The 23,733-nt window shown below is 51.0% G+C and overlaps 1 protein-coding gene across 4 annotated transcripts; it reads right to left on the reverse strand.

The window, feature by feature from the left end:
• Positions 1–77: 77 nt before the first annotated feature.
• Positions 78–22,851, reverse strand: LOC128768076 (DNA (cytosine-5)-methyltransferase 3A-like). Of its 4 annotated transcripts, none has more exons than XM_053880659.1 (23): positions 22,506–22,851; positions 19,131–19,370; positions 15,422–15,529; positions 13,088–13,205; positions 12,800–12,837; positions 12,566–12,682; positions 8,453–8,659; positions 8,217–8,375; positions 8,040–8,147; positions 7,646–7,796; positions 7,422–7,565; positions 7,300–7,344; positions 7,155–7,234; positions 6,628–6,740; positions 6,383–6,566; positions 5,776–5,860; positions 5,568–5,713; positions 5,327–5,417; positions 5,073–5,221; positions 4,843–4,928; positions 4,701–4,770; positions 4,203–4,273; positions 78–3,424 (listed from the first exon to the last, which is right to left on the reverse strand). In XM_053880659.1, exons 2-23 carry the CDS (start codon positions 19,194–19,196, stop codon positions 3,283–3,285), a joined length of 2,478 nt encoding a protein of 825 aa, XP_053736634.1. In that variant the 5' UTR covers positions 19,197–19,370; positions 22,506–22,851; the 3' UTR covers positions 78–3,282. The 4 variants fall into 4 exon arrangements, with proteins under 4 accessions (XP_053736634.1, XP_053736633.1, XP_053736632.1 ...); XM_053880658.1 differs by having other exon boundaries at positions 4,203–4,276; XM_053880657.1 differs by having other exon boundaries at positions 4,203–4,321; positions 22,506–22,850.
• Between the last annotated feature and the right edge of the window lie 882 nt (positions 22,852–23,733).

The following is a 23,733-nucleotide window of genomic DNA, read 5'->3' on the forward strand; positions in this document are numbered from 1 at the left end:
GAGCTCTGGATGCGCTTTCAGTCCAGGTTCAAACGGTGACGAATCCCATTGGTTGAAATGTGACGGCAGAGAAAGAACAGTTGAAACTCAGTAGTCACAAGAAACATCCTTTTTATTCACGTATCATTTCTTACATTGTTCAAGTACAAAGTTAAAATGCCTTTTTAATTAGTTCATATTCATACAAGAGTAAAATAATAATAGTGCCTTTTCATTACTACGACAAACTTAAATACAGTCATTGTAAAGACAAACTGGATTTATGCTCCTAGCAATAGATTTTTCTTTTTTTCAGATACGATTTTAGCACCTTTTTGAAAAACACCGGTTCGTCCGTCCAAAAAAGCTCATCTGCGCTCGAGTCCATGAGATGAGTCTGTGAGCGCGCCGCGGCTTGGTGCGCGTGAGTGTGTGTCGGATCATGAGCTGAGTGTGTGTGTGTGCGTGTGTTCGTGAGGATAAAATGGTCGATCACAAACATCATCACCGTGTCGTTCGTCAATAAAACCGGTTATCGATCCGACCATCGTTTGATGAATGACTCCAGAGGAGACGCTTCAAATAACACCGGCGCGTTCACCGCTCGCGAGGCGATCCAGGAGGTTAGACCGAAATACTGAGTCACCGGAAGTACACGTTTCGACCTCCAGGTGGCGCCACAGGGAGATTCTCTCGCTGATAAAACGAGCGTTCGGTTAAAATGTGATTCTGTCTCTAGTTTTGAATCTGGATAAAAAGATGTTTTGAAAGTTAAAAAAACAACCTTTAAATCGTTCGAAAAAAGACTTTAAACCTGTAAAAAAACATTTGAACTAGACAAAAAAGAATGTGAAATAGGTTTAGAATGAGAAAAACCATCTGTTTAAAAACGTTCCAGGACAGACAGCTTTGGATCCTGAAGTTTGCCGTGTTCACTATAATGTGTGGGCTGTTTTCATTGAAACCCTCTTCCTGATCAGCGCCGCAGGCCGAAGCAACGGCGGGGTTATTTGAAGCCGCCTGTCTGGCTGTCGCTTCACGTGGTCCCCCTGACATGGCGGCCTACAACACAACAAGTCACTAAGCTAAGTGTCTCACACGCCTCTGAGACCGGGCCCACCTGTACGGCACACACACACCTGTACACACGGTTATTACGGTCATAGCATGGACACCCCTAACCTAACACGGAGATTAAACGGACATGCAGCACCTGGGGGGGGGGGTCGGGTGATGATGTCACACCCAGGATCAGAGAGAGCACAGTGTATGTGTGTCATGTTGGCAGTGCGTTTCCAGCAACTGTGTGTGTGTGTGTGTGTGTGTGTGTGTGTGTGTGTGTTGAACCTGCACCTAAACTGTAAAAAAGATCTAGAAAAGCACGCGGTTGAAGAAAGGGAAGGTTCTGCTGGTTCACTGTTGCGAGTGTTTGAGCACCGGGCTGAGACCCTGACTGGCTCCAGAGGTCGGAGCAGGGGGTCGGGTCCGCCACAGGAAGTAGAAAACCGGCTGGCGAACGCTGAGAGGGGTCGAACGACGAGGTCGGCGGCTGGATTGTCTTTCAGTGCTGTGATCAAGACGACGGTGAGCTCCACGGCTCTGCAAGTGGGAATGAAGGCTACCCAGGGGCCTGTCAGGGGCCTGTCAGGGGCCCGTCAGGGGCCCGTCAGGGGCTCAGAGGGCGGAGAAGCCGCTGGGCATCTCCAATTACATGAGTCATTTCTGCCCTTCAATCTGCCTTTTCTGGCTCCGGTGGAGGGACAGTAGAAAAAGCAGCAGTCAAGAGAGGCGACGCTGTCACGTCCACCTGAGACACAGACATGTGACTGGCAGGATCCACACACCTGCATCAGAGATGTGATTCGGTGACAAGGTGACTCGACCACAGGGGGGCGCCACGGGAGATAAAACCGTTGTTTTTCAGTCTGCTTATGAATCTGGGCGCAAAGAATCCAGAAAAGGCATTAAGGAAACGTTCGAATTCAAAACATCCCTGATTTAGCTCCACAGACCAAAGCAATTGAACTGTGCCCCTGGCATCACAACCCGCCCTCTGCTCCCACTGGAGAAGCTGGAATCCCCGTGACCTCAGAGGGACCCCGAGCTCCGCATGAGTGTGGCGCTCACCGCCGTCTTGACCGCTGCAGGAGGCGCGGAGTGGAGGACTCACAGAGGTGTGTTGGATCTGCGGGAGGGAACGACCATGAGGCCAGACAGCTGTGAGGACCGCTCCTGATCTCTTCCTGACACAGCGGGATAAAAACGGACCTTCTGGAGCTCATGCTACGCTGACGGCTGCCTTCACAAGTCACCCCATACCAGGACGGGCTGAGCTCCGGAGGCACCGCTGCCTCTGCCTCGGTCCGACGAGGGCGGACCCAGAGGGGCAGGACGAAGGCTAGAATGGCGGCCGGTTCTCGGGGAGAACTGTCGGGGCTCCCGCCGACCGTCGTCGCGGTTTGTACGATTCAGAAGCTGTAAATGAAGAGAAGTGGTCCGAGCTGGAGACCCAGTACTGAGCAGTGGACCAGGCAAAGTCCTGGAGAGCACCAAGGCTTGTAGAGCAGCTGCAGCTGAAGAGAGCAGCACCGTTTGTTGAGTGAGTCACAGCTGGACCAACGTAAAGCCAGAGGACATCATGATGGAGGTGATATTTACAGCAGCACCCGAGTGCGCGTGGGACGCTCCCGCCCGCGTCTGTCAGCGCGTGTTTGGAAGATAGCACCGGGGGCACCGGGCGGCATGTTACTGGACCAGTTAGCACCAGAGAGGAAGGTTGTTCAGTGACCAACGTTTTGGATCTGCGATGGAGACATTTCTACTGAAACCACTGGACGCACCGGGTCAGTGAGGACCGGTCACGTGACCCGTGTCCGTCGACGTTTGCCGATCACCAGAGAGAAGTGGAGGAGCTCATGGCTACATTCAGGACAAGCTCCTGGTCACACGGGTCGTGACTCCACCTCAACCTGGAGGTCAATTTAAAGGTCTAAAGGTTTAAAGGTCACGTGATGTCAAGGTCACATGACTCTGCACATAGCAAGTCCAGGGATTTGAATGAAACGTTTTCCAACAGCAGACAGATGTATATGTGTGTGTGTGTGTGTGTGTGTGTGTGTGTGTGTGTGTGTGTGTGTGTGTGTGTGTGTGTGTGTGTTCATCTGCCAACATGGAGTCAGTGCGTTATTGCGTCTGTGTCAACAGCAAGATAGCACCAGGGTGGAGGGTTCTACAGTAGTCTACATGAGTTGTGGGCTGACTCTGTGTGTGTGTGTGTGTGTGTGAGTGTGTGTGTCAACATGACTAGTAGCAGGCGAAGTACTCCTTCAGTGGGGCGAAGAGGTGCCTGATGACAGGGACGCTCCAGGACCGACCCAGCAGCCTCTGTCGGGCCAGGCGACTCATGTTGGACACGTCTGTGTAATGGACCGGGAAACCAAACACCCTGCAGACACACACACTGGCTGATCAAACTTTATACACACATAAATTCATACCTGGAACAAAACATGACATTTCTTGGTTTGTAACTAATGAAGTGATGACAGCTTTAGGACCTGTCCCAAGTCTCACCCTAACACTGGGTTCTGTGGCTCACGTGTGAGTGTCGTGGGTCCCAACACTCCTGAGACTGAGGGCCGTTCATCACCTGAAATGATGCCTTCAAATCGAGGTCCCGGACCTGAACCCAAGCGGGAAGAGGAAGTGTGGACAGATTTCCAGGACACCGATGTGCGAAGTGAACAACACGGCTCGTAAACAACATGGACGCTTCAGTAAAGAGGACGACTCGTCTGTTAGTTGACTGTCGACCGTGTCTGACATTACTGAGAGTGTTGTTATTTCTTCTTAACAAACAACAGTTGGCTCGCATCCAGGCTAACGTTAGCCTTGACATACCTCCAACAGATCTATCACTGCAACATGTTGGCAAAGCTTTGGCTCCGCCCATTTCTCCTCCGTCGTTTACCAAACGGACTATCAGATTATCAGCTCCGATGCAAGAGGCTGCTGAAACGATGGAGCTGCCCTTTCCAAAATGCCACACTCGATCCATAGGAAAAAAAACATGGCAGCCAAGGACTCGTGAGGTCATGAAGCGCCGTCCCAAATCTTAGGGACGTCAATCACTCGGAACCAAGTGCTGGTGTTGAGGGTGAGAAATGGGACTGGGCCTAATGGAATCACCTCTCTGTCACACACACACTCTCACACACTTGTACCTCTCCATCTCAGTGCACCACAGAATGTCCTCCTTGTTGTCCATGTAGACGGGGAAATGCTCGTCTTTCCCCTGCTTCACAGAGTTGGAGCGAGTCGTTATCGTACGCAACTTCTCAAACTGGAATTAGCATCCAGAGCCAAACACACACACACACACACACAGAGACAACACACACACACACAGAGCCCTTTAATGTTTCAGTAAAGAACTCACTTTCTCTGCGCTTTGACAGAACAACACTCACACAAACTGACCACAACACTGGAGACACACAATCCTTGTGGGGACCTCTCCTAACCACTACCCTTTCCCCAGCCTCTCCCTCTAACCCTAACCATCCAGAGCACATAGCTAACCTGAACTAGGACAGAATGCAGTTAGAATCACACAATTATTATTCACCTAAAACTCAGGGTTAAACTAGGGCCTGGCAAAACTGTCCCCACTAGTCCAGCTAAACAAGGACCCATGCACACACTCTCACGCAGCAGAATACCTTGGCCGTGCGGCCGTGCTCCAGACAGTCTTGCAGCTCCAGTTTGTCGTTGGACATGGGGGTCAGGGGTCTGCAGCACAGCCACACATGAAGAAAGCCGATGAGTCCTCGGAACCAAGATCCAACTGTCAGGGTTTGTTACCTGGACATGCCGGGCAGATTTCCCCAGAAGTACCGCGCTCGGTGGGCCGCGGAGACCTCCTTGGCGTCAATCATCACTGGGTTGCACTGAACAAGAGGCCACTGTTTACAATCCAAGCCATCAACCATAACATTACGACCGCCTGCCTACTACTGGCCAGCACGGTGACACGGGAGTCACCGCACATCACAGGCCTCAACGTCGATGCCGTTGGAAGAATGGCTCAGTACCTCTAGGAAGCGTGAGATGTCCCTCTTGTCGCTGACCCCCATGGCCACCACGTTCTCAAACAGCCAGAAGAACGGACGCTCGTCTCCTGGTTTGGGTCGGGCCTCGTGCAGCAGTCGGTAGAACTCAAAGAACAATCGGCCTGTTCCCTCTGAGGAAATGAATCCAACCAGCAAAGAGATACATTCCTGAGTGCAGGTCCAGATGAGTTCCTCGCCAGACCCTCCATGACTGAGGTTCTGACCCAAGAACTCACCGAAAAGGCCTTTGCGTGCCGGGTTGACGATGGACAGGTCGTTGCAGGGACTTCCTCCAATCACCAGGTCAAACGGCCCCCACTCCTCGATCTAACAGTCACACAAACACAGGGGCTCTCGTGAGTTTGGCATGAACATCACATCCTCACTGACAGGGGCACTGAAACAACACTGGAACTGAGGCAGATTTCTGGAGGCCGAATTCAACCTCAGCTGGACGCCACCTGCTGGTCAACTCACGTGTTTGTGCGTGACGGTGCGCACGTCTCCCACGTACATGATGCGACCCTGGTGTCTCACCATGCCCACTGTGATGGAGTCCTCACACACCTCGGAGGCCACGTACTTGTCCACCTGGATCCCCAAGTCCTTCAGCACCAGCAGACCTGGGAAGGCCAACAAGTCGGTCAAAGCCTCAACAAGACCCGAGTCTGAAAAGGACGGCTACCGGTGGCAATCCCGTCGAACAGCGACAGGACTCTGATTGGCTGACGCTTCTCTGCAGCCACGGGAGGATACAACTTGGCTGGTTCCTGAGACGAGAACACATAAACATCTTACCAGTTCGGTCATCAACACTGACAGCTACACAGCTAACAGAGTGAGACGTCAAGTCAGTCAATTCGCGAGTCAAAGCAGCTCCCAGGTTTGAATCCAAATGATCAAGTCAATTCAGGCATGGAGAAACTTCAGTCCTGGTCCACACAAGTCGAGGGAACCAGGTCCCTAGTCAGGTGGAGTGCAATAGAGTGTCCAACAAAGTCTCAAGTCCAGTCCTGGAAGAGTCTCGGTCAGGACAAACAAGTACTGGGTCAATTTCTGTCAGTGAAATCTCAGAGATGAACAAGTCATAAGTCAAGTCACAAGTCGATTTCAAGTTAATAAGAAGAATTGCTTTCACAAGTCCACAGGTTAAGATGAGAAGTAATCCAGTCATTCCTCTAGTTCTTGTGCAATGCAGCGAGACAGTGAGCAAACGAGTTTCGAGTCAAGATCCAGTCCGTCAGTGCAGTGTAGACACTCGAGTCCAAGTCAGGAGGAAAGTGCAGACGTACGAATTCCTGCTCGTGGTTGTTGGCGAAGAAGTGCTGAAGTCGGCACGGCCAGTCGTCCCGTCGCCGTAGTAACCCGTAAGTGCTGCGGGGGCCGCACATGTAGCAGTTCCAGGGGTCTTCCTTGATGGCCGCCAGGGCAGACCCGGCACCCACCAGCAGGTCCACACATTCCACGCAGAAACACCTGAACACACAGGCACGGTGGTGAGCTGAGCCCGAGGCAGCGTCCGGCGGAGCTGACGGACCTGCAGCAGTTGTTGTTGCCGCACATCAGAACCTCTCGGCCTCCGCAGCAGATGGTGCAGTAGGACTGGTAGCCGTCGTCGTCGTACTGGTAGGCACACTCCAGGAACGAGTTCTGCACGGACGACAGCCACGTCTGAATCCCAGTGTCAGGCTCATCACCTCAGAGTCAGTTTCATTTTCTCTTCCCTTGGCTAACCAAGAACACCCACAAAGCTGGAGCAGAAATCCAGCGGTCACTGGCTCAGCTCTTCCACCACCAGGACAGACTCAAGAGCACCGATCCATCTGTCTGTCTCCTGCCTTCCTCCAGCTTTACTTGCTCCAGCGCCCCCACCAGGGAAGCGGTCAAACCACGTTGATGTTCTTTTTCAAGTGAACTTAACTGTACAATTGAACTCAATAATGAATGAAAATAAATTCAAATGTATCATAAAGTATGTAGATCCTCAAAGGATGATGATTCATCCAGTTATTAATCCTATTTTGTAAAATTAAATCTGAATCTGAGGCGTGTGCAAGCGGTCACCTTGCAGCCCTGACACATGGCTCCGATGAAGAGAGGATGTTCCAGAGAGACGTTGAGGCTCCCACAGGATATACAGATGTCTGGACACACAGACATCTTAGTTAGACAGGATCATCCTCACGGGCCAGAAGGACACCAGATGTACCCTCTATGTTCCTGGTCTTCTTCTTTATCTCCTGTATGAGTCTCTCTGGAAAAGAGGACCAAACAATGAAAGCTAATGTGCTGAGATCGCGGTGAGGAAACGAGTCTGCGGGGAGCGCCGACCTCTGGTGCCCTCGTCGATGACCTCTCGAATCTTCGCCTTCTCCGTCGCGTTCTTGCGAGGCCTCTTGGCCGGGGGCGGAGTGTACGCAGCCTCTGGCTCCGGCCACATCTCTGGGTACACCTCCTTGTAGGGGTTTTGCTCCTCTGGAAACAGGGAGCCGTAACTTATGAAGACTAGGGCCCACGCCACAGATCATTTCATGGACACGAGAGGCGGCCTCCACCTTCAGGAGGGTCCAGAGATTGAGGTCCGCCTGGTAAGAAGCCAGTCATGGCCCATTCAATCATCTGTCTGGTCTGTAGTTCCACGCCCTCGGCTTCATCGCTGGTGTCACTACAGGAGGGCGTCGGCCTCCCCGCGCGCACACAAGCCACCTGTACACAAACGTTTGTCATGTTTCACCACCATGGCTCTAAGAGCAACAGTCATCACATCACACACTGGATGACTCCCTCTCTCACACCAGCGCAGCAGGAAGGTGAGGCTACTGCTCAAGTTTGGAATGAACGGCATGATTGGTGGCATGATGTCTGCCCCTGCTGGCCAACGGCAGTATTGCTGTGAGCAGCAGGAGTCATGACCTCATCCGCCCCTCAACACTCTGAGCGGGGCTCTACCTGCAGGGCCTCGAAAATGGCTTTCCTGTACATGGGCTGCTTGTTGTAGGTGGGCTGGTGGAACGCCGAGGAGAAGGAGCTCAGCGGCATCAGCTTCTCCACGCAGACCTGCCGACACAGAACGTCTTCAGTAGCCGGCATGGTGGACCTTGTCCAGGCAGCTGGGTCAGCACTCACCACCGAGAACTTGCCGTCACCGAACCACATCACCCAGCGGGTCCCGTCGGCGGCTCGACTCCTCCCGCTCATCCACCAGGACACAATCCGGCCTGGCCACCAGGAGAAGCCGCGCAGCTTCCCGAACACCAGGGTGCCGATGCCAAAACCCCTGCCGTCCTGGGAGCACAGTCCAGGATTACGGATCAAACCCGACACGTTCCACAGGAGCGACAGTCACAGCTTGTTGTCGTCACCTGGTACTCAATCTCTCTGGGCGTGGCCTGGTCTTGACTGGCGGCCGGCTCTGGTGTCACGGCGACGGTCGGGGAAGCTGGGTCTGTTTGCTGCTGGATCGGCGGGGCGGGTGGTTCGGGACTCGGGGGCTCCTCCTCCTTCTGAAAGTCCTCTGAAAGGTCGTCCATGATGCTCATGCCGGCTTCTCTGTAGGCTCGCCTCTCCGCCTGTGGACAGAGGAGGACAGAGGTCAAACAGCAGATGCTGGATCAGACCAGTCAACTCATATATCAGTGTAACTTGACAGGTTTAATCCTCCAGCTCCCGCCTCCAAACTTACTGTGTCATTTGAGCCTTTGAGCCTGTTAAGATAGCTACTGACCACTGCAGATACGACAGTAGAACTGCACTTCAGACTCCTTCCTGCTGGTCATAATGTTTCAGCAGACTGATCAGCACCAAGGCTGCTTCTCCCATGAGATGGCAGTTCCCCATCAGTGCTGCCGTGCCGACACATCACCTCTCCAAACGTTTCTCAACAGTCTCCATCGGTGTGCACAGCGAGTGTCTTTATCTGAGCGCCCCAGCAGCCCATGTGGCGGCCGGCCGCTCCAGATCACAGAACGTGAAGCCCCTCGGCAGTGGGAACAGGCCTGTGATTGTTCCTCTAGACAGGAAGTGAGCGAGCAGAAAAGGGGCGCGGCGGGTTGACCGAGTTCAGAGCGCCGGGAAAGGAGATAAATCCAGATCATGAATATGCATGCACCGGGAGGACAGGAGGGTGACACAAATCAAGCTGCTACTTTTCATTGCTCAACTTCCCAGCCAGCCAGCAGGTGCCCAAGAACAAGGTCAGTTCACTCACAGGTTTGTGGGAATAAATGTCTGGATTTACTGCGGAACTGAGGTCAACAATCGCACAACACTGTACACACACACTGTGACGAAAAAACCTCCTGAGGAGACTGTGAAAGTCTCTTCCGTTTAACCTTGGGGTCACAGGCAACTTCTGCTCCATTGCTGTTGCCCTTTGACCTCATGAACCGCTAATGGGCTAGTTACACGGGTCGTAGGAAAACACACATGCACACTCATGTTGTGTGTATTCTAGATCAGAAGTGCTCCAACACTTCACACACCATTTTACTTCCTAATGAAACCATGATTTCAACTGTTGCAGTGCATGATGGAACATCTAGGATGTCAGGACCATCACCTGAGGCGCAGACTATAGGATCACTGATGGAGTCTTCACAACCAGAACCTTGAATGTTCAAGTCTACAGGAGGGACCTGATGTCAGCTCGGACTCCCTCAGGTCATCCGACTCCCCCTCCTCCTTGCAACTTGGAAACCAATGTTGTGGCTGGAAAACACTCCAGTGTGATGTCACCAGACCTGCTACAGTAGCTACTCAGTCAGCCCAGTCAAACAGCAAGTTAAGCGAGAACTGATGGGAACTGAGCAGAAGAATCCACTCATCACGTGGATCCTCTGGTCACCGTCTGTCAGCCTGCAAACTGTTTTATGACATGGTGCGATCAGTTGTGAGCTGAGAAGTGTCTTCAGCAGAGATTCTCACCAGCAGGTTCCACCAGAGGAAGAGGAGGTGTGAAGCCAGAGACGAGGCTGCAACGCTCAGAGTTACAACTTTGAACTCGGGTGAACTCAGCGACCTGGTCAGAGCTTTCATTTGTGCTTGACCTCTGACCGCTCCAAAAGGCGCCCTGATCAATAAGGTGTCTCTCTAGCCCCGCCCACGTTTACGACCATGACTGACCCTGACCTCACGGTGAACCCAGCTTCTGCTCCACATACACACTCCTGTCTCACAGAAGTGCTGATAACATTATTTCTGTGAGAAAAAAACAGGAATCATCATCAGCCCAAAGTCAGTTTAGACATGAAGGAATGATGGACCGCACAGCTTCAACAGAAAGTGTTTCACATTTCACCGCCAGAAGTAAACATCAGTGTTTACGTGTCGATTTTGCAAGGACAGGATAATCATTATGAATTGAAGTAAATCTGATGTTTGTCAGCCGAACCCAAGTGAATTATTAGGTGAAGCCACGTGAATTATCAAGCAGCCCAACACATGCACTGCGCCGCTCAGGGCGCCTGTCCTTCACCATCTGACTCCCGCTGCAGCAGGTGAACACCACACTGTTTGACACTTTCCTGAGGTTCTTTTTGAGCGATGTTGTCCGTTCAGACTGTGATCAGAAATCAAACTAGTTGCTCCACAGAAGTCATGTCGCACTGCTCACATACTTTACGGGATCTAGTGCTGAGTCAGCGAGAATCTAACAGTTTGGACAACATCAGATATAATGACATCGTAACAATCACGTAGCGACTGACACCGTCATGAACCATGCGTCACTGCCAAACCTGCATCACTCTTTGGGATCTGATTTCCCAGCTGAGATATGTTGTTATCATGTCGTGATCTTTAATGTTATTAGAGAGTCTAAAGTTCTTAGATGCAACAGAATGAACCTCCTCTCACTCAGTCCTGTCTCAGTTGTGGCACTGAAAGTTCACACCTTCACGGGACCTTCACCGGACCCCTGAGTCCAGCGACCCCTCTGCTCCTGGTGTCGCCACCTTCAGATGTCTTTATCCAAAGAAGAGAATCAAAGATCACTTACAGGGCAGGCATGGCAGCTCCCCTCCCTCACTCTCTTCCTACTGCTCTGCATCCCTCCAGCTCCTGCCTCGCTCTGCTCTCAGCGCGTCTCCCTGGCTCTCCGCTCGTCTTGTCCCTCATGCCTGATGCTGATTGGCTGAGGGTCAGTGATTACACAGTTTTCAGCGGGCAGATGTTTGGCTGAACTGACCCAGGGGGGCGATGGGGGCAGAGGTCAGAGGTTAGGTAAGCCTCAGAGTTGACGAGACTGTAGGTGGTGTTTGGGTCAGGACCTGACATGTGCTCAGACACGCTCTGACATGACACATGAAGACTTTCACTCCCAGGACTGGAAGATCTGGACCCAGGTCTGCTCAGGCTCCACAAGTGTGAGCCAGTACCAGGAGGAACATTCAGAAATGACTAGTTCAGTCCAGCTCTGTTGGGCGGTTCCTCAGATCCATCCCTGTCCTTTTCTGGGATTTCACACCGGAGTCTGAGCCCCATTTGTGCCACCATACACAGCGCTCTGGATCAGGGCCGAACGCCACGGACGCTCCAGGCAAAACTGCCAGAGCACATGGTCCATTCATGTCAGCGCAGCACATCTGAAACAGGTTTTCTCTGCGGCGCCCTCTGAAGTAAAGTGTGTCTTTGTGGAGCGTTGGCGAGGCGGTGGCAACAGCTGGCAGCAGTCCAACTGGCTGACACACACCCGCGCACGTGGAGAAAGCCTCTCAGTGATGTCACCTCCAAACTCTCGCTGTGTGTGTGTCGGCACCAATCTGCCTCGCACTACCATCAGCAGCACCTCTCTCCAGACACGCAGCGGTTGAATCCTCCTTCCACCCGTCACTCACTGCCACTGGAGTCCGCCACACCACAGCCAAAATGGAAAACTACAGAGTGGCAGCCAGGTGCGGCCATCAGGTGTGCACATCAGGAGGCCAATCAGTGAGTTCACCCGGTCAACCATGAGTGTTTACAGAGTGCAAGTCCACTCCCAGGCAGAGTAAACAAGAAGCAGTCAGTTGAGAAGAGCCGCAGAAGATCAGCATCTCCCCGCGGTCCTGCAGCCTCAACCTTCTCCAACAGAGCAGGGATGAATGTTCCCAGGTAGAACACAACACCTGTGTCGTGCGGGAGCAGCTGCATCTCACGGAAGATCAAGATTATCAAGAGAAGCACTTCTCTCTCCAACCTACAGTCGCCTTCACCAGGTCCTACTGCTGCCGGTTTAGTTACTGTGATGCTTTTTTTCGAGCTCTATCCCTAAACACACCGTCATCATGTCCACCTCCATGATGTGTCACGTGTTCTCAGTTGTCTCTTGTGAGAGTTGACCTTTAAAGTAAGAGCTCCTTATTCTGTCACTTGCAGCGGAAAGCCTTGGCTAAGTTCTATCCACTCACGAATGAAACAGCCAGAGCTGTCCTCAGAGTGAGGGAGTGAAACCATGAGCAGGTCCTGAACTCTACTTCCACTGCCTGTTTCTCTCGCACCTCCATCTTCCAGCGGTTGATCCATTCCTCTTTCTGCCTCCGGCTGACGTAGAACGGATCGCCCGCCTGGAAGGTCACTCTGGGAACCGGTTTCCTCCGCAGCCTCCCAGCCTCTCCCTGCACACACACATCCACAGACACCTCAAATCCTCCGGTCCTGAGCCTCAGGCCCTGGGCTTGTTTTGACGTGACTGATTAGAAGTGCTTTGGTTTTGCCTCTGCGGCTTTCCTCACCTCTCGAGGGGAGTCGCAATTTCTGTCGTCTGGCTCGTCTGCAGGGGGAGAAAAGTAACAGGAAGTGGGCCATTTGAGCAGGCTTGGAGGTGCAATGAAGAGGAACATGGCATTCACCAGCCTCACATTTCACACCCAAACCCGGAAATAATTTTCCAAGTTAAAGTTCCGGTGGACTACAGATGGATCTGCTGCAGCTAGAGCAGGAGCATGAATGGATATTTCCACTAAGAAAGTCAACAAAGACGATTGTGTTTGGGATCTTTCACAAATCACAATGCTCTATACCATCGTTCCTCTCCGTCTGCTCTAGTTTCCGACGTTTCTTTCGCGGGGAGGGGGAGGACTCCGGCTCTTCGGGTGGGGTTGGGGGGGCGTTCGCACAGGGGTCGGAGGTCGCCGTCTCCTGGGAAACACACGGAGGAAAGTCTACGTCTGAGAAATCTGCAGCTCGCTGTCGTCGAGACTCAACAAAAGAATCACTCACTCACACACACACACACACGCCTCCCAAGTCAGTGTGCGATGGAATCAGTGTGATACACATTCACAATCCCATTAACACACCAAATTGTATCCTTGTGGGGACCTCTCCTGGCCATCACCCTTTCCACAGCCTCCCCCTCTAAACCTAACCAGCCAAAACACATGGCTGACCTGAACCAGGACTCTGGACCAAACTGGAACCCAGTTATTTTGAAGTCTTCAGCCTCAAATTGAGGCTTAACCTTGTGGGGTCCAGCAAAAATTACCTCACAAAGCCAAAATGTCCTCACAAGTAGGTGTTTCCAGTAACTGGTCCCCACAAGTATAGCTCAACCAGGCACACACGTACACACCGCGGTTGTTAATGAGCGAGCCGCCAGTCTTTAGAGTGGTGCGGCACCGAGCTCTGAAACCTGCGACAGAGATTTGCAACCAGCTTCATCAAGTGCTGACCCATGAGCAGCACTAGCATGCTAGCACCGACCTCCTGTCGTGACATGAGAACGCGGCTGACAAATTTTACAGGATGCGAGTAAAGAAGCGGCGAGCGACGGTTCACGAGCAGGTGAGGAGGACAATAAAAGGAAAGAGATGGGGATTTAAAAGCGCCGCGGGACAGCCAACACTTTGGGTTCACACAAGTAGGAGGCCAAAACTTCTTCAATGCAATGGAAGTAAGAAGTGAAAAACTGTAAAGGGCAGTTCAACGAGACAGAATTTGGTGCAAGACAGGACTGGAGTGCAGCGTGACCATGAGGCCGCGGGTGAGGCGATGAGCAACACAACAGGTAGAGCGGTGCAAAATAAAAAAGGCTGCCATGATCAGCATGCAGATGATGCAACTGTGAGGCCATGTGTGGGTCTGTATTTAGAGCCCAAGACTCCACCCTGTGCCTGAGACAATGGTTCTATTCCTGGACACACTGGCTGCACATTAGTGTGGGAAACACTTGGCTAAGACTCGCTGACCATGCTGAGTTACACACATGAAACAGGAAGACAAAAGGCAGTTGCCGCTGATGACGCAACAGTCCAAAAACAAGAGCATCAAGTCCACACGACTAAGCTAACGTTCCTCACTAGTTAACTTGACATGGTCCGATGCTATCGCGGCAGCAGTCACCAGGCGATTATGCAATATTTACTTCAGTGGACAGACTTTGCCCCTCGACAGTGACTCCAGCACATCAGTCACATTCTCCTCCTGATGCTCCTCAGACTTGCTGCACCTCTGGGACGTGAACCTGCACCTTGACACTGGAGAGTACATCTCCATCCATGGACTTCAGTCTCAGCCCCTCGCCAGCCGTATAGAGAGGGCACGATTCCTCGCTATTCTGCGGAATAGGTGCGTCTGCACCCTGACCACGCCCCCTCTCTCACCACTGAAGGCATGACTCTGGACATAAGTCCTGCAACACTTCGGACGGCACCATCCCACTACCAGCATCATCTGTAGCAGGGCGGAACGTAACCTGCGCTTGAACCCGGCTCCCCCAGCCTCACTCCAACAAGCCTGTTCCACTGTGATGTGTGTTTACGCAGCACTCAGCCAAATGCATGATGATTCCTGTCCACACACACTTTGACATGGAGATTCAGTCATGTCAAGTCAGTCAGTGATTGTTTGATCACACACAGACACACACGAAGCTCAATGTTTGGCGAAGACAAGCCGATGAGAGACGGCAAACATTTGTCACGTTAATAATGCAGCGCTGAGTCGGCCGATTCCTGTGGGACAAAGACGAGTCATTGTTGACAAGTCAGCACTAATCTGCAGCCAAACAGACGAGTCGGCGAGGATGACTCGTGTTTGACTTTAGATATTGAGAAAAGAGGAGTTGGAAATGCACAAATGAAATCAATGTTTCAGGATCTGTATGAACAAACTCGCCCAACCTGGAGCCTGAAAACTCGGTTGCTAAAGACGCCTCAAGTATTGATGGTCAGCAGCTTTGAGTCCACCATCCCGCCGATGTCAGAGAATAGTGGATGCTAGCTTCACTTGACAAATGCACGCACCCCACAGCAGCTGGCATGGCGGCGACTGGACCATGTGACTGTGACGTCTGTGTCTCACTGTCCAGCACAGCCACATGTTGGAACCACTAAACGAATGAATGGGTGACTCACAGGAAGCAGCTGCTTGCGTTTCCTCGCCGGGCGTCCTGCTCGGCGTTTGCTGCCGGGGCTGGCCGGCATGGCCTCCTCCGGACTGTCCTGGTCCACTCCTGCTTCACTCTGGAGGACGAGAGAACAGGACCCTCAGCAACACGAGTCTCTCTCTCTCTCTCTGACCGAGCTGCTGGTCAAAGTGAAGTCAGAACGGACGGCAAACACAGGCCGAAACTAGAGTCTCTCATTCGTTCCTTTGAGAGCCACTTGAAAAACCCACATTTTCCTGAAACAATTGACTCAGAATATTTACAAAAAGTGCCTGGACCATTAATGACTTCACATAAGACAATTATTAATTTAATTTATGACGTTTCAACCCTTGAATGACAAGTGTTGGACAGGAAGGACTGAACTTGTGTGTGTGAAAATAAAAGCAGATAACAGGACAAACAATAAACAAAATAGGATGAAAAACTTGTGAAATCAATAATTTCACACTCCATGAATCTTTAGGGTATGATAATCACAAATCCACTCTACGCTCACCGCCACAACTTATTACTATTATTGGCCTAGTCATTTTAATCCACAAAGGAATGACATTCTTCATTTTATAACAACACGTTGTTATAAAACACGTTGGGTAAAAGCTGGCCAATAGCAGCAGCTAAAACCAAAGTATAGTGATAAACTCTGACAAACAAATGACTTCTGTTTTAGCAGAAACAACAATCAGACTTGAGGAGCGAAATCCCTGCTGTCTTCCAGTCAAACGCTCAGACTCTGTGACCCACCATGTTCTCCTCAGCTGGACCCGGCGTCGTGGCGACAGTGGAGCGGTTGCTAAGGTGAGGAAGCTGCTTAGCAACCGTCCCTGGGCTAAGCCAAGGCTTCAGGTGACACGCTCGTCCACCTGCTGTGTGACCCATGCAGAGCCATGTCACCCCCTAAAGCAAGTGTCGCACACTAGCCACAGCTCACATGTGTCTGTGGCCTAAATCCGTCTCCCTGCAGGTTATTTTGGGCTGATGCAGTTGCTAGGCGACCAGACTGCCGACCGGCAGAGAGGATCCCATCATCTGCAGACAGCCTGTCGTCCCCAGCCTCATCTCCACGCTGACATCTTCATTACGTCCACTTCCTGCCACCACTCCAGACTCACTCCCAGTTCCATCCCAAACATCTCCAAATATTGGGCAGGGTGGGGATTAAGTCACATGATTCTGCCGGGAAACAGTGGGAGGAAAGCAGAGTGCCAGGGCAGACCAGGTGAGACCACATGAGGAGCACACAGCGGGACGGAACTCACGTCTCTGCAGACCACATCATCACCTTTCTCCCCGTTACTGCGTTTGGACTCGAGTTGTTTGCTCATGAGGAGGGTACGTGTGGCACAGATACCATGTAGTGCCGTGTGGTGTTGCCGGGAAAGAGCCTCCAGCCATGACGGTAATAACAGCAGTTACAGTAAGGAAAAGTTTGATAACTGAACACCGCGTTCCTGATTGGAATTTACGCAACCTGCGGCTGGAGAAGGCCAGGAGCCACACTCCTAACAGAGGTCGCCTGGCTTTTTTGCTTGGAGTCGCTCCACAAACTTTCAAGTCAAAGAGCAGCGTTGGAATTCTTGCTGACATTTCTGGGTTCCCCACAGCACTGCATCCTGAGCATGTTCTCCTGGGACACAAGTCACTTGACAACAGATGTTGGTCACCACATCATCGACATGTTTCCCATCAGACTACACACGGAACGCTTGTTCTCGCACGACCACAAGTGAACCTCAGTCTGGGATGTTAGGGACACAACAAGGGTCCACCCAACCAAAGTTTGACCCTCAGCTCACTTTTAACAGGACCTGGGCAAGAAATGGCACTACATCACTTATTTGACCATCACCAAACATGTCACGTACGTCCACACACTACAGTGTAATAAATGTATTACAACTGTCAAGGGAACTTTGTGATTCTGATGAGTAACTAACTCAGTAGTGTTTCTCAGCACGTCTGCATACATGACCGTGGCATCAGAAAAAGACAAAAAACTGTACAACAAAACAACAAAACTGTACCTTCTCATACACAACTGATAACAATAGACTTGATGACAGTTATGACTTCCAGCACTAGGGATGCTCCGATCGATCGGTCACCGATTTCAGCCTAATTGGTGAATGCCTATCTCTACCTGTCACTCCCGATCACATCAACCCATGCTGTGGAGCTTCTTTCATTCTGTCATGTCAAGTTAGCATCCTGCAGCACATGCACGGGACAATGCTGCGCAGGGGAGCGCCTTCAAATGAAACACGCCATTCAAAGCTCCAGCACGTGACGGAGCACGGAGAGTTTTCTGGGCTCACGAAAGTGAGAGCGCTGGTTCCTCAGAAGCAGGCTGTTAGCGCAGCTAGCGCTTAGCAACACCCGCACAGCTAATTGCCCAAGAATTGATCGTTACTTTCACCCAACTAGCTGAGCAGCCTTTCTCAGGCGTCATTGTTGTTTTGACAGAATAGTTGCGGCATTCTGCAAGGCTTTTCTTCCATTTTCTACCTTTTTGAAGAGGTGTATTAAAACGTGTCTTAGTTAAAATTATTTATTGGTTCATGTTTTGACATCATGTGCTCAGAAGGTCTCATCATTTTGTTCACAAATTCATTGTCATCCATTTGATTGGTATCGCTGATCGGCAGCAAAGACCCTGATAGGAGCCTCCCTATCCAGCACTCATAAATCCTAGTTCTTTCCTATACATTACACTCCAATTTAAGCTAAAAAGAAAGTGGATTGATCAATAACCTTTACATGTTGGACAATAACTATTGCAATATTGCAAAAGATTGCAATAGTTAAGAGTTTCAGGTTTGTTACATACAGGCACAACATGTTTAGAGGTAGGTGAAATGGGAGGCCAACAGAGGCCTCTGAAATGTGGTAAAGAAACAATGAAAATGCAGCGTGATGACGGCAAGTGACAAGGTCTCGCTCGGAGCTGCAGAGAACAAGAGGAGGGAAAAGCAAACTCTCTGCAGGGAGGTTTGTATGTTCTGGCCCGGTGCCAGGGCGAGTGGGTCCGCACTTTACGAATTGACGGAATCAACTTCAAACTTCCCCCAGATTTACGATGGCTGCCCGCCACCCCCAGTCCCCACTGCACCCCCCAGACCCAGGAAGTACAAGTGAAAGGAGCCGTGTTTCACCCCCAATTCCGACGGCGTCTGAGCTCACCTGACGAGTGTGAGGAATGTGGTTGGCCTGGCGCTGAAGATCCGCGATCTGCTGCGCCTTTAATCGTTACCAGCACACACGCACCGACACACACACACTCTTCTTTGTGTCGGCAGCAAACTCTTTGATGACGTTTGAGCTTCAGGACCTGAGATGGGATTTGGACCCCAAACTCTCAATCCAAGTTTCACCCCTCAAGACAACAGAAACTTTGGAAAAGTCCCCGACAACAAGGCTCCGGGACGACGCCCCTGATCCCAATTTCAACACCCAACTGACAAGTACGTCAGACACATTGAGAGAAGAGGAGTCTAATGAAGTTTGCTAATGATGTAGTGAGAGTGAAGAGAAGGTGGAGGGGGAATGAGGGAGTGAAGAGATGGACAGAGCAGGGTGGAGACGACCGTGACGTCAGAGGTGTCACCGCCATGATGAGGAGTCACAGTCAGAGGAGTCAGAGGTGAAGATACTGAGGCCACGTCACGTCGTCTCACCACATCAGTGGATGTTTCCGGAGGCGTCTGAGGCGGCGCGCTGGCAGCCGGGCTGTTGGATGGCATGTTGGCGAGCGGCGCACGGAACTGGGTCGCTGTCTTTAATGGAGTGAATCAGAAGGATCCTGCAGGAGCATCAGGAGAGGCCTGGCTTCATGTGTTGGACGATGAAGACGCGACGCCTCCTGCGAGGATGAGGAGGAGGAAATGGAGTTTGAGGGAAGACTGTGCCACACGTGTCTGTAACACACACACACCCGGAGGTCAAAGCTGCGGCACAGCGACTGTTTCATGATGGATATGTTGCTTTCACATGTAGAGCGCGCCATATTTCATTTCACACACACACACACACACAGTGTAAACATTGAGACGGGATTTTCTTTTTAACTTCATTTCCTTGTCTTTCCAACTCAGACAGGTCTGCAGTGACACTCCTCACATTCAGATTTTGTCCAGGTTGAGCCCCTCTCCTGGTGGAGCAGTTCCACTATGTTGGGGTTTTGTTCACACGTGAAAGAGAAGCAGCTTCAAGGACAAAGCTCTCCACTGACCCGTGGGTTTCTCCTCTCGCCTATGGTCACCAGCTTTGGAGTGGCCCAGAGAACCCAGAGAGTTTCGGCCTGGACTCTCTTACACAGAGAAGCGCAGTCAAGTCATCCAGATGAGACTCAGACAGTGGTGGAGATACCTGGGATGTCTCCGGGACTAGTGAGGCCTTCAGCTGGGAGGAAGCACTGGGACAGACCTGTTGAGGTTTGGCTCATGTAAAAACACCAAGGTATTCCTCCAGATGAGAACATTGAGAGAGAAGTCTGGACCTCTTAGCACCAGCTGCTGCCCCTGCGACATGAGTTAAGACTGAACAAACCTTTTGGTTCATCGCTCAGTTCAGTCTTGAAACTCACGTCTGTAAAACATGTCCAATTTCATTCAAACCAAAGCAAGCCGAAACTGGTTCTTGTCCCCCTCGGTCAGTACCAGAGCACCATGTTGTGTAGCGAGCACACAAAAGCAGTGGCCTGCACGTCACACAACAACAACATCTGGGTCTCCTCACCGCGCTCCCTCCTCACCCCAGAACAGACGTCACCTACTGTAAAGACGACAGGCGGAGAGCCAGCGCTCAGGCAAGAATGGAAACTTTCAAAAAAAAAAAAAAAAAAAAAAAAAAAAAAAAAACATGTACAGTATCCATCCCACAGTCCTGAGGCCTCAGAGCACGCAGGCTCCCGGCCAAACCTCTGCTCCCACTTTGTCAGATTTGGGTCACGGAAGCCCACCAGCTCCTATGGTGCACCGTATATTTAAAGGGATCGAGTCTGGTTTTTAAATCAGGCCCAGAAACGAGCCTGGGAGGAGGAGGAGCGGTGGCGCAGGGTAAAACCTCCAGAGGTGAGCGTGGAAGGAGCAGACGGTACAATGCAGGGAAGCTGCCCGCTGGATTTCAAAATAAAAGCTTCAGGTGTTTACATACAAAAAGTGACGCTTCAAATTCCATTCTTCTTTGAACGTGGTTCTGTTGAGGAACTAAAGCCTCACTCTCAGAGCGAGGATCATCTTGATGCTTTTACTTTCATACAGACTCTAGCTAGCACTAACTAATCACACGTTACCCAACAGTGGCCTGCACTTGTCAACCCTCCATCCATCACACCCCAGATGCCCCAAAAACACTGCTGTCCACCACAGCGTTTTAACTGAAAGGAGAATTACCTACTAGACCAGTTTCAACACTGACATGCTCCAAACACTAATTTTCTCCAGTGGACCCAGCATGAGTTCAAGGCCCTCCCAGGGTTTCAAAATATGGCGAGGCTGCCTGATCCGACCTACCTACAATGACACGGACTTCCACGACACCAGGGGTCGGGGCCCTATGTCACGCAGGCCAGGTGTGGCTCTGTCGTCCGCACACCAACACGACTGAGATCTTCTTCCCCGATTTCAGTCCAGTTTGCCAAGTAGCATGTGAGATGTCATCACTCTGGACAACAAGCTGAGCTACGGTGGCTTCCCATGATGCTCTGCATTCTAGTCAAGCAATCACAATAGAATATGGGATTTTGCAGCCAATGAACATCACGTTACCACGACGGCACCTCATCACAGCGTCTTATTGACGCGAAAGCGCTACAATGCACTGTTTTCATCCAGGTGACTTCTTCTTCTCCTCACTTGTCTACTGATCCCGGAGCGCCGCACTGCACAGCTGACCAGCTGTGGAGGGGGAGCCGTGTTGCAGTGATCAACCATGGGAACGGTTTATGGGACAGACGCTACTGAGGGTCATGTACTGTCCTTACAGCGAGACTGGTTGGATAAGCAGTGCTGTAGTCAGGGGGAGTTGGGCAACAGCACTGTTCCACAAAGTTATTCCACACTGTTCGTTCGGAAGATGGCGAAATCAGCCTGGCCCACGGTGAGTGTTATACCTGTTGTAACTACACTATACAATTAAATAATTATCAAAACATCAATTCACTCACTAAACCTGTTGGTGTCTTCTTCAGCTGTATTCTGTATTTAAAAATAAATGGCTCTCAGGAAGTGCATTTTTATACCCGTGGCCGCATTATTCTATGATTCAAATTCATTTTTCAGTTCAGAGCAGTGCTGAGAATCACTCACAAAGAACCCAAACTAATGAAGGTGGCAGAAACTCGAAATATCAGCTGAGCAATCATCACTCTCAGTGATTTACAATCACTTCTGAGCAATAATGCACAACATGACCGTCACGCAGTGAAAGGCGTTGTGGTGTTCAAATAACCGGTGTGTGAACGTGTGTCATCTCTGATGAAATGTTTTGACGGGCTCTAAACAAAGAGACAGAAACAATAAGTACGGCCTCACCACATCAGTGGCTGCTGCACATAAAACAAGTTCAGATTCCACTTCTGCACTCCTCAAAAAAAAAAAACCTACGTCTCATTCCAAACCACGGGACAGTTATAATTGTGACACAGATATTAGTTGTGCCTCGCTGGGTTGGTGTCAAGCAGCAGCTGTGAAAAGGAGATTTTAATTCGATCGACTTGTTGTTTATTTTGAAGGAGTTTCTAGGAAATGCTAAATTGCTACCGCTAGCTTGACAGTGACGGAGAGACGCGACCTCACGCGGCCTTTACCGGACATTCGGTGTTTAACAGCCGTGCTTGTTTGTTTGTTGACGTTTGAGGCGGCCGCGGTCGCCACCTCCGCGAGGGTAGGACGGTACACCTGGAGCCAAACTCGGGCCGGCCGAGCCAACACGCGCGGGGGCGCGTCAGAGCGAATGCACCCGTTAACCCCGAGCAGGCGCGCGCCCGTCCCCTTCACGGGGCCGCGCGCTGATGTGTCTGCGTGCATCTGCGCTCCGGTTCTCGACGTTACCTGTCGGGTCCGGGACCGGGACCGAGGCGCCGCTCGGGAGGAGGCCGTCCCGCGGGGTTCGTGGCGTTCCTTCAGCTCGACTCACTGGTTCATCAAGTTCACTCCTCACCGTCCCCGTCCATCATCCGCGCGCGCAGCACTTCAGGAGATGACAGTGCTACCAGCTAACTGGAGGCTAACAGCGGCTAACTTGGTGATAGCCCCTGACTCCAGGTTAACTTGTCGGTCAACCGACGTTAATATTTACCGACCTGTCTCACGTCCCCGCTGTCTGTCTATCTCTCTCTCTCTCTCCCTCCCTCCCTCTCTCCCTCTCCGCTGCTGGTTCGCGCTCCCCGCCTGCTCTTCTCTCCCCCTCCCGCCGCTGTCTCACTGCGGGAGAGTCCGCGCGGTCCTAAACTCCACCTGAAGACAGGTGCAGACAAACCGGAGAGCGCATGCGTCAAACACCGAGGCATCCGGAGAAGCGTTCTTTCATTCATCGGAAGGCTCATCCAAGTTATTTGTCACTGACCACCTCACCTGGCTGCTGTCCAGGACCGAACCAGGGTCAAAAGGTTAACAAGCCAAAGAAGAATTTAATCAGAAAATGTCATTTATAATAATAATAATTTTGTTTAAAAAAAGATTGCAAGATGAAATAATACGTTTCATATATATATACACTGTACTGTACTATATACTGTGTGTACTGTACACACTATACTGTGTGTGTAATTTGTTTGTATATAGTATGTATTTACCAAAAAAAAAAAAAAGGTTTTCAATAATGCATACAGAGAAAATAATGTCTCTAAAGAAAAAATATGAATAAATAAATGCTGAAAATTTAAGTTTTGAGGGAAAGAAAAAAACGTACATGAAAATAAAAACGATAAAGGATTGGATCGGTACATAAAAGAATATGGTTTTGAATAAAAAATGGGAACTGAAATAGAACTTTTCCCCAAATAATGCTCTTAACTTGTTGAATATTTCAACAAATTCAAGGGTCTTTTTGTAATTCCCAACTTTGACACAGCGCTGCCCTCTGTGACTCCGCTCACCTGCTCTCAGGTCATCTGATCTGACGCACAACAACCTGCAGCAAGGCTTGCTTTCTCGAGAGCTGAGCTGGTGTTGCCCAGTGGCCTCTCATTGCTGTGAGGGACTGATGAACCTGGTGCATTTGGAAGTCTCCCTTCCTGACACCTGCCCACCCTCTCACTTCCAATATGACAGCTCAAGC

This window comes from Synchiropus splendidus, chromosome 12, assembly GCF_027744825.2.
Source record: "Synchiropus splendidus isolate RoL2022-P1 chromosome 12, RoL_Sspl_1.0, whole genome shotgun sequence".
Taxonomy (NCBI): domain Eukaryota; kingdom Metazoa; phylum Chordata; class Actinopteri; order Syngnathiformes; family Callionymidae; genus Synchiropus; species Synchiropus splendidus.